The following is a 15,408-nucleotide window of genomic DNA, read 5'->3' on the forward strand; positions in this document are numbered from 1 at the left end:
AAAAGACTAGATCATTTTAGTTCCATTCATTTAAGAATTTAATCTGAATATTGAGAATATGATATGTAGTACTTATCTTTCAAGGCTAATTAGAATAGGTGCCATGGAACATTTTTTTTTTTTTGGTGCTTGGTTTTTTTATTTTGTCATATATGACAGCAGAGTGTATTATAATTCATATTACACATATAGAGCACAATTTTCATGTCTCTGGTTGTATACAAAGTATAGTCACACCATTCTTGTCTTCATACATGTACTTAGGGTAATAATGTCCATCGCATTCCGTGGGACTTTTATACAATAGCTTTGCTTTTAATAATGAGTGTCACTCTGCTATCCAGAATTTAATTTTATTATCCAGTAAATTGGTCTACTTAGAATATAGGTTTAAAAAAAATAAAGAAATAACCCCCTCTTCTCTCTCTCTCTCTCTCTCTCTCTCTCTTTTTCTCCCTTCTCCTCTCCCTCACTCTCTCTTTCTCTTCTCTCCCTCTGTCTCATCTCTCTCTCTCTAAAAATATAAAATTTTAAAAATAACCAAAATAACTATTTAAAAGGCTAATCAACAAACTAATTTACATATATAAAAACTCCTTCTGCCTCTTGTTTTATAAGAAATTCCCAGAAGTGGTTGTTTGATCTCTATCTTCACAGCAGTTTAGAAGTACCCAATAAAAGGAAGGGTAAAAGTTAGAGTCAGAAACATTGATGGTAGTGAGAAGTATCAACTCTCAAGTTGATAATAGAACACAAGTGAGACATGCATGAAAAGCAAAGATATTTTTTTCAAAATATACTAACTTGGAACCACTTTGGGAAAAAGAAACTTCACAAAAATAATTACTGGCCAATCATCATGGGCCTATCTACAATGGGTTGTGAGAGGTGATTTTAACATGAATGATTTTTCCCTTTACTGAGAGTAATATACGGCAGTAATGATGTACTTAAAAACATTTCCATAAAATGCAATAGTGAGACTATATTCGGTTTTGATGGCCTGACAGTGTAGATAACAAAATGTTTTATAAAATTGTTAGAATTAGGGGCTGGGATTGTGGCTCATTGGTAGAACACTCTCCTCTCATATGTGAGGCCCTGGGTTTGATCCTTAGCACCACATAAATAAAGGTATTGTGTCCACTACAATTTTTAAAAATTGTTAGAACTATAAATAGCCTTAGAAATTTGATTAAGAGATGATTTTAGTAAAAAAAGTCTTTTTGGAGTTTTAAGTCCAGGAGATACCTTGGTATGACAGTTAACATTGATGACAAGCTAGTCATAAAAGGGCAGGCAAATTTATTCAGTATTCTTCATTGTAATTGAATTTTGTTTCAGAGAAGTACATTAACAGCTATTACATGCCTAGCAATCCAAACCTAATAATGAAGCACAATTGATCAGCATTCACATAAGTAAATTAGCAATTAAAAATTTGTGCGTTGTGGGAATGGGGGTGTGGATCAGTGGTAAAGCACTTGCCAAGCATGAGCAAGGCCCTGGGTTCTGTCCCCATCATTAAGAAAAAAACTTGTGCATTAGGATCAGAAACAAATATGAGAGTTATTATATGCATATCACAATAAATATTTCTTTTGCCTTTAAAAAGGCAGCAAAATATATATATCATGTATCAGATAATCAAAATGATTAAGATTGATTACTAAAAGGATGAACTTTATAATTTTTGTTATTATCTATAAATTTTAGCTATCAAAAGTAACTGATAGTAAATATTAGCCCAATTTTAATATTATTAATAGTTTTTTGCTTCATAAACATTCATCTACTTTAAAACCAATTACAATATCTTTATTTTGCATATGAGTTTCCAGTTTGCAAAGCAATTAAAAAACCAATTTGTTGGCCAAAACTAAATTTTTAACTCAGATTTCAGGGAAAAAAATACATTAAAATAAAAAGACACAGAACAGCTCAGGAAATTAGCTTCACAATACTTGACAGATAATAGATTAAAATCTTTAATATAGTTCTCTCAAAGGGATGAAATGTAAAAACCTCAATAAAGTTTGGAAAATTCAAAAAGTAAAACATAAAATTAATTAAAAACAGATGAACATAGGGCAATAGCCAATGTACTCTCCCAAAGGTCAAGAGAGTGAAGTAAACTTTTATCCTGAGATGAAGCTAAGTCATTTATCCATTGGCAGACTAAGCCAATATGAAAAATTTGAAAATGCAGGCAAGGAAGGCAGTAGAAAACAGATAAACATGGAGAAATAAAACATGATACACACACATGCACAGCATGATAATTAATAAAACAGCACTACTTCAGTCAACATGGCTCAATTTCAAGAACATAATATGGTTCATAGAGAGAAATTCACAGACTAGTACATATACTAGATTGCAATTCCATTACAGCAATATTGTGCTTAGGATTTAGAAAGCTACAAGACAATATTGCTCTCTCTCTCCCAATAAGAAAGAGCTTTATAATCTACAAAATCCTAATTTTCAAGAGCCCATCAGAGAGCTATAAGACAACCAAGTAACTGGAATTCTAAGGAGTTACAAAGAGAGCTGGGACATATATTGTATCTCACCTTTGGCAGAGTGTAGGGATAAGAGTTGGCTATCAAGAGAGCAGGTGCAAAGAAAACTGCTAAAATTTTAATAAACGTATACAGTTAAGCATGGGTTAGTGTAACACTTTAGAGTAACTGAGAACCCTGCATTCAGGGGAGTCCACTATCCATAACAGGCTGCTTTTGACTGGCCTCACCAGCTCACACAAAAAACTAGACAGCTCTCCTTGACAACACACAGATATAAAACCTGCCTACCCCCCCAGGAGATATAACCTTATCCTCCCCTCCCCCACCCGATTCTCTTGACTAAAAACCATCTCTTAAGAAGTTTTGGAAGAGTAACAGGAAACCCTCCTGCACCCAGGAATTAGGGAAAGATCCACTGTTACAAAAGGAGAGGGAGAGACTAGAACACTCTGTCCTGGGGTACTGGCAGCAAACCTCTGTATCCCAGGATCTCGCACTGATACAAAGCTTCTAGGTCAGGGCAGGAAATTGTCTGTTAGTCAACCTCCTGTCATTGTGACAAAATACCTGAGAGAATCAACTTACAAAGAGGAAAGTTTTATTTGGTTCATGGTTTCAGAGGTTTCAGTCTATGGTCAGTTGGTTCCATAGCTTTTGGGCCTGCACCAAGGCAGTATGTCATGGCAGGGAATACTTGATGGAACAAAGCTACTCAATTTATAGTAGCCAGGAATCAAAAGAGAAAAAGGAAAGAACTGGAGTCACAATATCCCCTCCAAGGGTATACCCCCAAAGACCTAACTTCCTCTCCCTAGGCCACACCTCCTAAAGGTTTCACCACCTCCCAATAACACCATCACTTGGGTACCAAGCCTTTAACACATGGGCTTTTGGGGGATGCTATCCAAGCCATAGTCTTATAAGACTGGCTTCTGGGGATGAAAGGAAGCCATGCTGAGAAAGTCCCACTTCCTAAAAAAGGAAAAACTAAGTCCAATGTAAAATTATAAAGTAATCAATAAACTGAAAACCCAACCTGGCAATAGCTCAGATATTACAGTTTCCAAATTGGGATAGTAAAATACTTATGATTAATAAAATAAGTGGAAAAGCGAACAAAATGTATGAACATATGGAAAACGTCATCAAAGAGACGGAAATTATAAAATTACGTTGGAAGATGATATCAACAGGCTTAGCAGTAGAACACAGCTGAGAAAAGAACCAATGACTTTGAAAACAGGCCAATTGAAAACTTTCAAATCAAAACAAAAATGTGGTTAAAGTCCAAACAGAGAATCCAAAGCTGCAGGAAAATATAGAATGTCTAACAAAAGTATAGGTAAAACCACAGAAAAAGAAGAAAGGAAGAACTGGACAGAAGAAATGGCTAAAGAAATAATGACCCAGGGGCTGGGGCTGGGGTCAGCGGTAGAGCACTTGCCTCACACATGTAAGGCACTGGGTTCGATCCTCAGCACCACATACAAATAAATAAACAAAATAAAGGTATTGTGTCCATTTACAACTAAGCAAACTATTTTAAAAAATGAAAGAAAGAAAGGCCCAGTATTTTCCAAACTTAAAGTAATACAATAATCCAGGAATGTAGGAACCTCAAGCAGAGTAGGAAAAACACTAAAAAAACCATCACCAAACTGCTAAAAACCTAAAGAAAAAATTCATACGGCAACCAGAAAATAAAATAGAAATATCTCATACTGCAAAATAGAGATGGAAATGTAACAGTGATTTAAAAAAAAAAAAAAAAAGCTAGAGGGCCTATGCTAATATGGGAAAAGTAGATTTCAGAATATTAAGGATAAATAAGAATATAAGGATAAAAGAGTTGTTTAAAAAGACATACTAATCCTAGATGAGTAAAAAAATTTATAAAGCAAAACACAAAATGAAAATGAAAACCATAGAACTATAAAGAAATTAGCTAGGAATCAGGAGATGTCCTTGAAAATAAGATGATGCATAGATGGATGGATGTTAGAAAGAATATTTGATATTCTGAAGGTGAACTCCAAAAAAGAATAGCATATAAATGACCAAAATCATATGACAAGAGAGAGGTAGAGGACCAAAAACGTAGACAATATATACTAATCTCATCATATCTGATAATAGGAAATTAAATAGTATTGTTGAAAGAAACCGAAGATTCAGTGCATTGGGTAAAGTTATGATGAAGGCAACCAAGAATTTTCAAATTTGGCTAAATATCAGAAGAAATACATTAAAAAAATCTAATGAAAGTTTTTAACCTATGAAAGCATATAATAATGTATTTTAAAATAACAAACTAAGGCCAACTATATTAGTCATATTAAAAAGAAAGAAAACTGGGCAAAGACTCATATAGATATTTCTCAAGACTCAAAAAGGTACCAGGGGGCTGGGGATGCGGCTCAAGCGGTAGCGCGCTCGCCTGGCATGCGTGGGGCCCGGGTTCAATCCTCAGCACCACATACAAACAAAGATGTTGTGTCCGCCGAGAACTAAAAAATAAATATTAAAAATTCTCTCTCTCTCTCTCTCTTTCTCTCTTTAAAAAAAAAAAAAAAAGGTACCAGGAATGGTTATGCACACCTGTAATCTCAGCCACTCAGGAGGCAGAAGCAGAAAGGGCTCTATCAAACCTTTAACAAGTTCAAGGCCAGCCACAGCAATTTAGCAAGGCCATCAGCAACTTAGTGAGACCCTGTCTCAAAATAAAACATTAAAAAAATTGCTGAGGATGTGGTCAGTAGTTAAGTATCCCTGGGTTCAATCACCAGTACCAAAAAAAATTTTAAAAGGCTTCCAGATATCAGAAAATGCAAATTAAAAACACGATGAGATATTACCTGACACCTCTTAGGAAATCTGATCAAAAGACTATAAGCGTTAGCAAGGATGTGGAGAAAAGGGAACAAAGCCATTGTGGAAAATAGGATAGATGTTGCTCAAAAAAATAAAAATAGAAACTCCCTATATTTAGTTAGCTTTCTGTCCTGGTAGCAAAATACATGATATTATTAACTTATAAAATGAGAAAAGGGTTGTTTGGGCTCACAGTTTCCAGTCCATGATCAATTGTCGCATTTTTGGCTCTGTAGTGGCACATCATGGTGAGAGTACACGCAGAGCAAAAGTATTTACATCACATGCCAGGGAGAGAGAGAGAGGAAGAAGGAACTGGTGAAGGGAGTAGGCAGTTGTAGCTTAGTGGTAGAGAGCTTGCCTAGCATGTGTGAGGCACTGGGTTCAATTCTCGACACCACACAAAAAAAATGAATTTTAAAAAATGGTATTGTGTCCATCAACAACTAAAAAAAAAATTTTAAAGAAAAAGAAATAGTGAATTTTTCATTTTGATACAGCTCTACAATGTAAAAAGGGAAAAATAAAATTGTCACATTCATAGACTTGCTAATGAGGAAAGGTGGTCTAGACATTCTGTGGGAAAATGACCTCTTGTCCCTTAGACCTTGAAGCAAGAAGCAGATTTTTGTTTTGTTTTGTTCTTTGGTTGTTGCTGTTGTTGCCTTGGTTAATATATATTCACAAACCAGATTCCCTTATTTTAGGAACAAAGCCAAAGCAAATTTATAACTCAAGGTTAAAATAAACTCAAAATCAAATTAAACAAAAATGTAATCAAATCTGCCTATTTGGGGGCTGGGGTGGTGGTTCAGTGGTAGAGCGCCTGCCTAGCAGATGTGAGGCACTGGGTTTGATTCGAAGCATTGCATATAAATAAAAGGTCCATTGAAAACTGAAAAATATTTTTTAAAAAACTTCCTAATTAGTGCTTCAGTGTGCGCCTCTTATTGAATTTTACAAAGTAGTAAATTAGTACTAATAAATATTTTTGCTTAAAGCTTAAAAAAGTTACATAGGCTAGGGTTGTAATTCAGTGAGTTGGATCCTCAGCACTATATAAAAATAAATAAATAAAATGAAGGTATTGTGTCCATATACAACTAAGAATATACATTAAAAATATTTAACTAATTAGAACAAAATTCTTAAAGTAATTAAAAAAAAATCTATCCCCCCCTTGCAAAAAAAAGCAGTTACCTATGTAGCTCAACTCTACACTTTGTGAAGTTTGAAAGAACATCGCCACCTGGTGGGAGTTTCATGGTAACAACAATAAAATAAAAGGAAACCATAGCCTTTGTCATTGACCATAGACATTGAGAAGCCAAAAGCCTGGGCCAAACCCAAGACCAAGAAAGTAATACCATAAGCACTTACCTTCACTTTAATGGAATATCAAAACTTTTTCTTTGTAGGTGTTATCTAGAATAAAGATTTCTGATTCTAATACAATATTCCTTGCAGTACAGAAATCTTATCTACAAAATTATCAAGATATGATATATTGCCTTTGCTAGATGCCGGTGAGAAGCATTCTCGGAATGCCATAACTTGCTACAGAGGTTGAGCTTCTGTTTGAAATGACTTGTATCTTCAGCCAGTAAATTTAATTTTGTGTTCTGATGAAACAGAGAAGAACTCTAATCTCTTTCATAGCCTGACTTCAAATATATCTCTTAACTTATTCTTTGCTGTAATACATACTCCCTTTTCTTCAGTTGGTATGGTTTCAAGATCACTTAATCCCAGTTTTACAAATCTTCCTGATATATTTTGCTTTGTCAGTGTCTATTTTTAATGCAGTGCCCAAAATAAAACTGAGCATTCCCACCACAGACTCACTGACAGACTACAGGCATATCTATTAATGCTCCCCATGTTTTCCTTCGAGATTTTAGGAATTATATCACACCTCCACCCCTGTATTTCAATCACAATAATTTGTGAATAGCTTAGTAACCAGTAAATTAAGTGTTGGGACACACGAAGTAGACTTAAGGGCCAGGATTTAACTTGGAAATGCAGCGTCTCCTTAAACCTCAGCTGTCGTCTCTACAAACTTCTAACATATATCTGCTTGTAAATGAAAGGGTAGGGAATATAGTTCAATGGTAGAGCACTTTCCTGGAATGCAAGAGGTCCTAAGTTTGATCATTATCACCATAACAAATAAATAAACTTTTTGATAAGATTTTGTTGTTCAGATAGGATTCCTTGTGGTGGTAAGGTGTGCTCTTTGTGACAATATTAAAAAAGAAAGAAAAAAAATAAAAAGAGTATAATCCCAGGGGCAAAAAAGCTACTGAAGATTTTTTTTCTGGGGAGTATTTAGACTAACAAGGCGGGTGCTTAATATTATCTTGGCAGTAGCAGCTTTGCAGCAATAATAGAATCTCACACAGCCTATAGCAAAATGAAATCATATCACTTAGGGAAATGCCACTTGGTAACTCTGAATAATTGTTTAATGTGTTCACTATTAAATATCTGTTAATAAATTAGGTATTTATCATAATAAAGGTTTTCACTTTGATTTCTCATTCTCTTTAATTTCTCAGAATAACATGTCTCCAAGAACATAAGATACAGGAGTGACTCAAAACATTGTTATTATTAATAAAGAAAAAAACAGTAAGAGTGCTAATATATGCCTACATACATGCATATTATAATTTATGGTATTATGTAAGTGGCTACAAGTGAAGGTCTACATGAAATAAACAGAATGTAAAAGAACAATATGTTTTATTAGAACACAAATAATTCTTAATCAACTTATTTCTATCTGCAATTAAAATTTAGCTTGATCATGTTTTATGTTTTATATTTCAGGGACTTTGAAGGCAACCATATCCATAATTTAAGAAATTTGACGTTTAGTTCCTGCAGTAATTTAACTGTTTTGTAAGTAATATTTTTGTGCTTTTGAAGTGGTATTATGTCTCCTTACAAACCAAATGAAGCCCTTAAATGGACAAAAGCCAGCCTCAACACTTGTAGGGTAAGAAAAGTATGATTTCTGTCCACCACAACAGCCTCTACCAATGCTCCTATAACAAAATACAAATTAACAGGAGAAAAGTAGAACAGACCTTATTTAATCAAAATTTAGCATGGCCCAGGAGCCTTAGGAAGACCCAAAGATCCGTGGGGAAACTGACCTTTTTAATGCTTAGGTTCAGTGAAAACCAGACGGCAGTATAGAAATGTGATTGGATGAAAGGGTGTGACCTACTAGTAAGAGACTGAGAGAGGAAACCCAGACAGGCCTGTCCAGATTCTTCTTTGCTTCTGTATTTGGTATTCCTTCCTGTCAGGTGTGGGGCAGTACCCTTCCTGGAACAAGGATCTTATGACCTTCCATCAGACAAGGCAGGTCAGAGAATGTCCTTAAGACCAGCTCCTACACAGAAAGCTGGCAGAAGACCAGAGTAGTATTTCTAGGTTTTATGGCTGAATTGGGGGAGACGGGCTCTAAATTCTATGGCCCACCTTGGAGAAAAAAAGGGAGCAACAGAAGGGCAGAAGAATGGCAGTTAAGATCTTGCTTCCGAGATCCTTCTAATGTCCTTCAGTTCAAGTACACAGCACACCAAAGTGCCATACTTCGGGGTATCATTTTTTTGAGCCCCAACACATGCGTTGTGATTATGGCAAACATCCACCCTGGAATTCACATTTGTTGAAACTGAAGGACTCCAAGTTCAAATCAAGGGTAACCACAGATTTAACCATACATGAAGCATTACAATGACACTGTATTATCTGAAACCCCTGAGGATGTCATTATGAACATAAGGATAAAGCTTTTTTTCTAATATTTTTTAGTTGTTGATGTACTTTTATTTTTTATTTATTTATATGTGGTTCTGAGAATAGAACTCAATGCCTCATGCATGCTAGGAAAGTGCTCTGCCACTGAGCCACAACCCCAGGCCCAGGATAAAGCTTTGAATATTGCTGAGTATAATTTCTTCTTCCTCCTCTTGCCTATTTTAAGTTCACATGACCTTTCCTTCCTGTGAAAGTAAAGGACAGGGAGACTTCCTTCAATATAAATATCCAACTTCCAGGCTGGGGGTGTAACTCAGTGGTAGGGCATTTGCCTAGCATGCATGAGGCCCTGGGTTTGGTACCCAGTGGTGTACATATATACATACACAAAAATAAAATCCAATTCCTTTATTCACAGTTTACTTTGCCTAAATATTTTTCAAACTCTTGGTTGCAACTCATGAGTAGGCAATGAAATCAGTATAGCTCAATCAATTTAGAATGTCCTGATCAGCATTTATAAATAAAATAGAATTTAATTGATTATATCATAGTACAATGTAGATAATGTAGCATGAAATGAGACTCAGGCTATGGGTGTGTATACATATTTTATGTCCCAATATAAAATGCATTTTTACTAGGAGTAAACATATTTCACTAGAGGTTACCATGAGAAAACTCTTAAAACCATCATCCTAGAGGACCCTGTATATAAGCTATACCATAGCTACCACTAATGTAACAATGTGTTTTATCCAATTATACACCCTTCCATCCATATGGGTTCAAAGTCACTGAAATTTTTTAATTCTTCCACTGAGTTAATCTTCAGATTTAGGATGCTTCATATTCAGCTATGCAAGACATTCATACTAATTACCCAAAAGGAAACCAATGAGCACCTAAAGAACACAGAACAAATAGATATCTGAAATGCTAATAACATCTTTTCTGTTCTGTTTGCATTTCTTTTTTAGTGAAACTTCTGTATGAAGAAATAATCTGTGGGTTTCTTCTTGGCAAGTGTTTGTGCTTTTTTTGGCCCAGGGTCATTAGGAGACTGTGGTAATGGTTTGGAGTACCAGGAGGAGTTAAATATTTATAGATGAGACAAGGTCAAATTTAAGGCATGTCACACAGTGTTTAAAGAATTGAAACCCCTTAAAGATTTCCCATGAGTAGTCCTTTATGCTAGTTGGTAACACATGAGATCAGTGCAAAATGAATTGTCAGGAGGCTAGGGGTGTGGCTCAGTGGTAAAGAGTGTGCTTAGCATGCACGATACCCTGGCTTCCATCTTCAGTACCAAAAAAAAAAAGAAAGAAAGAAGAAAAAAGGAAGCAAGGAAGGAAGGAAGGGAGGGAGGAAGAGAGAGATGGAAGGAGGGAAGGAGGGAGGAAGGGAGGAAGGAAGGAAAAGAAACCATCAAGAGTTACAGTCTGATTCAGCATTCAGCATGCCAAACTTGAGACTCTTCTGATATCATCTAACTTAGATCACTTTCCCATCCTTACTCAGCTCCACCCTAAATCCCATCAACTTCCAAATGAGTAAGCATGCTTAGAGTATTATGTTAGACACACTTTTCTGCTTATAATTATACTTCTAATTAAAAATTACAAGTATAGGACTGGGGTTGTAGCTCAGTGGTAGAGCACTCACCTCGAATGTGGAAGGCACTGGGTTCCATCTTTAGCACCACATAAAAAAAAAGTTAAATAAAAGGTATTGTGTCTATCTACAAGTAAGAAAAATATTTTTTTAAAAAAAATTAGAAGTATATTTTATTATCCTCATTAAAAGATTTGGGATGGCAGGCCTGGGGATGTAGCCCACTGGTAGAGCACATGCCCAACATGCAACAGGCCCTCTGTTCAATCCCCAGCACAGAAAGGACGAATGAAAAGAGAAGTAGGGAGAGATGTAGGGATAACTTGGGAACTTTATATCAAAATTGAATTAGATCATTAATCATACTACTTCAAAATATCTCATGTGAAACATGCACTGTATATTCATTACCTTTATCTTTGCATACTGATAATGTCTTTAGTAATTTAAGCAATAAGTACCTCAGGATGTAAAAATGTATTTTTCTTTTTTTATTTCAGGGTAATGAGGAAAAACAAAATTAATCACTTAAGTGAAAATAGTTTTGCACATCTCCAGAAACTAGATGAATTGTAAGTTTGACTAAAAGAATTGTTAAGAATTTTTTACCATTATTTTATTTCATATTTGTTATACATGAAAATATTTTAAACATATTAACATCCTCTCTGAACGTTATTTATATGTACCTTGGGTCACAAAGGAATTCAGATTTCAAAAATAAAGATGAAATAAATATTTGAGAAAAGTGGGATAAAGGAAACACAGCTGTAGAGAAAGTATAAGGCCAGGGAAAAATGAATAAATAAATATATTCTATACCACCGTGTTCCAATGTTTCAAAGGGGACACAATTTTGTATTTAAGTTTCCTAGAGGGTTAGTATTCAGGGATCATAAGATTAAAAGACACCAGCTGGGCATGGTGGTACATACCTGTTATTACTGTGGCTAAGGAAGCTGAGAGAGGAGAATCACAAATTTGAGACCAGCCTCAGCAACTCAGTGATGCCCTAAGCAACTTAGGCGAGAGCTTCAAAAAAAGGGGGCTGGGAAGTGATTCAGTGGTAAAGCACCCCTTGATTCAATCTCCAGTACAAAAAAAAAAAAGACTAAAAGTCCTCAATTTGCTGATTCTGAAACTAAAGGATAACCTTGGATTCATAAGGAAACTAGATACTGCCATGAATAACATCCCTATCTATAATAACAGAAGAAAGAGATAATTTTAAAAGTATTTTTATAATGTTTCTGCTTAAATACCAATGACTAAATAAAGGTGAAGCAAAGCCTTATGGCCCAACCACAGAATAGTTGGTTGTCAAGATAAAATAAATATGGAACAATGAATGAAGTGCACACCCTTCAGAAAAATGTTTATTTTTTAATATCAATTTTCTGGGGGAAAATCCAAAGTATGGACAGATCTGTGTGTTTTGACAATTATCTGGGCAAAATACTGGTTTATTAAAGTTTTTTCATGAAACATAATGAACATAACTAGAATGTTATGAAATGACACCTGGATACCTAAGCTAAGCACTGAAACAGGTAGAGAGAATACCTATTCCTGAGCAGGAGCATCCATCAGAAAACAATCTTGCATTCTGCTTCAAAACACGTTCAAACAAGCCATTGAAAAACCAAACATTTTTAGTAGGACACTGTCAACCCAGTGACTCTGGAGGCAGGAAGATCACAAGTTCAAAGCCAGCCTCAGCAACTTAACGAGACCCTCAGCAACTTAGCAAGACACTGTCTCAAAATAAAAACATAAAAAGAAATGGGGATATGGCTCAGTAGTAAAGCACTCCTGGGTTTAACACCCAGTATGAATGAAAGAAAGGAAGGAGGGGGGAAGGAGGAAAGAAAAAATCCAACATTTTTCTGTAATTATTAGCTTGAAACACTTTTTAGTAGGCAATACCCAATCATTCACAAACATGCAAGAAAATCTCAATAGATAATTAGAACCAGCCTGTTGTGAGGACTTCTGGCATATGGCAACTGAACCTTATCATCAGCACATAGGAAATTATTTTCAGTAACAGGGAAAATCCATCTAGATGATCCAAAGATATTATTTAACTGTTAAAATACAAGCTAGTCAAGGGATCCATATTTCTCCTGTTTTATCCAACTTGAAAGCACTAGAGGACAATTACTACACAACCTAGTCTTCCTGGTGGCAACCAGGTGCAGATTTTATATATCCCTAAAGACCAAGAATATGGAACACAAGTAGCTTAATCCATAACCAGTGCTAATCTAGGTTCAGAGGTAAAAGAAAGAATAACCAAAGCTGCAAAGAGGGTAACAGGCCAATGATGAGTCCTACCTGTGGCCTGCCCGATCCCATAGTAGACACTTGCTTGAAAATTCAGATTTATAAGGAGAAAAATGGCAAGGTTTCTGTCTAGGTCTCAACTTCCCCTTCATAGGAGGGTTGGGCTCTACTGTGTGTTCTCCCAGGCCCTTAACACATCAATAGAGCTAATGAAGGTAAATATATTGACAACACAGGATTCACTTGTCACAGAGGACTTGAACTTATTCCTGTGACAGGAAATCTTTGCCGTGTGCTTACTTTTATTTATGGTTTACAGTGAACTGCTAATGGGCTGGGAGCATAGCTCAGTAGCAAAGCACTAGCCTAGCATGGGTGAGACCTGAGTTCAATCTCCAGCACCCAAAAAATAATAATAATAAATAAATAAATAAAGTCAACAACTACAGTAGATGTTTCCCGAACCCATTCAGAAATGAACCTTGAGTCCAATTAAGTTTATCCCAGCTGTCCTAAATTAAAGCTAAGAAAATTAAACTTTTACATGTCACTTAGGATTGAGGCCAATACTATCTCATTACATAATTCCCGCTATAAAAAACTATATATTAGAATTTGCTCTGAGAGCCAAAACTCACACTTCCACCAGAAATTGTTAAACGTATTTTTTGAGTTTTAATACCTAGAGGACTACTTTAAATTTTGCACGTCGCCTTTCTAAGATGATCAATATTTTACTTGGCTTCCTGTTCAAGGAACTTAATCATATCCACTCTTACCTAAATATGAGGCAGACTCAGCCTATTAAGAGTCTTCTTACCAGGATGGAAAAAACAGCTAGTCCAAAACTGAGTGAGGCACGGGATAGCCCACACTGAGTGGGTATAGTTCGTATCCTCAAGGGGCTCACAAATCTTTCAGAAGGGAAGCAGACGTGTATACAGAAGCAATGTTCACCTGATGCTCCATGTACCATATGTGTCGTGTATGCTGGGATAGAATATGTAGGAGAATGCATAGGGACAGAAGACCTAACCTCCTAGGCACTGGAGGTTAAAAGGGAATGTCATTTGAATGGAATCTTGAAGGATGATTTGAGATCACCAAAAGGGCAAGGAGGAAAGGCCAGGATAGGCAAAAGAAAAGCACCCAGGCCAGAGTGCAGAGGTCAGAACACTGGAGTGCTTTCAGACCATGGTGTAAGTTACAGTGAACAGCAAGTGATGGGAAAGGAGACTGGAAAGACTGACGTCAGAATGACAGATATTGATATACATCTCATGTCACACCAAGCAGTTTTGAATTTATCATCTAGGCAACAAGAAGCTACTGTGAGATTTTATGAAAGGAATGAAATTTTAGAAAGATTCATTGGATCATCAAAGCAGAACAACTCATCTGCATAGACAATTTGCCCATAAATATGTAAACGACAAAAATAATCACCAGGTTTAGTTTGCAGTATGAAAATAGGCATTCACGGCAAATTAGCATTTGTCAGATTGTATTATCCACTTACTTTTAGTGTTTAGAACTCTACCTAAAATCATCCTGTCCCCCAAAGTTGAGTAACCTGAATTTTGATTTATAAACCAACCAGTATATGTAACAAGTAAATCTGTTCTCCTATCAATCACCATGGTAACTAATTTGGAGGTGGAGAGGGGAAATGGGTAGGCTTCCTTTTCCGTCTCCCCATCACCTTAGAGAGCTCAAGCTTGCTGAAACTGTCTGTTTCCAAGAATCTGAGTCCTTTCTCATGGAATCTGCCACTGTCAAAGCTTCCATGAGAGGTTCTGCAGTTAAAATCTTACAACTAAGCTTCAAGGTCTTACCCTATTAGGGAGACCTCCTAGACATACATGAGATCACAAAGAATCCTACCCAGGAGAATGTGAGATCCCATGCATTTCACCGGGAAAGAAACTTGCTTTTGAAATAATAGACTTCCATTTGATAATCACAATAAACTCAAGCAGAAGAAAAAAAAATAAGACTCCAAACCATATTCTTACTCTAACACAAAAAGAAGGGGAGGGGAGGAATAAAGATTGTGATACATACATACCCTTGTGACTGCATGGCCGGTTGGGTGCTGCAGCCCACTGCTGTACCATACCACATATTGCTGACCCAGGAAGAGACCAAACTCAAAACTCAAAGGTAAATTGCTTTTACACTATTGTACAGTGAAAACTCAGAACATTGAAACTATTAAAACCAGATTAAATAATCGTAAGTATTTGTTTCTGATGAAGTGCTGAAATGGGATAAAATGTTTGTTAAATATTTTCTCATTTTATCCATTTTTTAAAATCACTTTGGCTTCACA

At 35.9% G+C, this 15,408-nt stretch overlaps 1 protein-coding gene across 3 annotated transcripts in view; it reads left to right on the forward strand.

Moving 5' to 3' along the window:
* Rxfp1 (relaxin family peptide receptor 1) overlaps positions 1-15,408 on the forward strand; it is an 81,842-nt gene that overhangs the window by 47,655 nt on the left and 18,779 nt on the right. For all 3 annotated transcript variants that reach the window (XM_026395950.2, XM_026395947.2, XM_026395949.2), the window contains 2 exons: positions 8,235-8,306; positions 11,291-11,362. In XM_026395950.2, coding sequence (XP_026251735.2) covers positions 8,235-8,306; positions 11,291-11,362 — 144 coding nt within the window. The remainder of the gene's footprint in view (positions 1-8,234; positions 8,307-11,290; positions 11,363-15,408) is intronic.

Source organism: Urocitellus parryii, chromosome 10 (genome assembly GCF_045843805.1).
Source record: "Urocitellus parryii isolate mUroPar1 chromosome 10, mUroPar1.hap1, whole genome shotgun sequence".
NCBI lineage: Eukaryota > Metazoa > Chordata > Mammalia > Rodentia > Sciuridae > Urocitellus > Urocitellus parryii.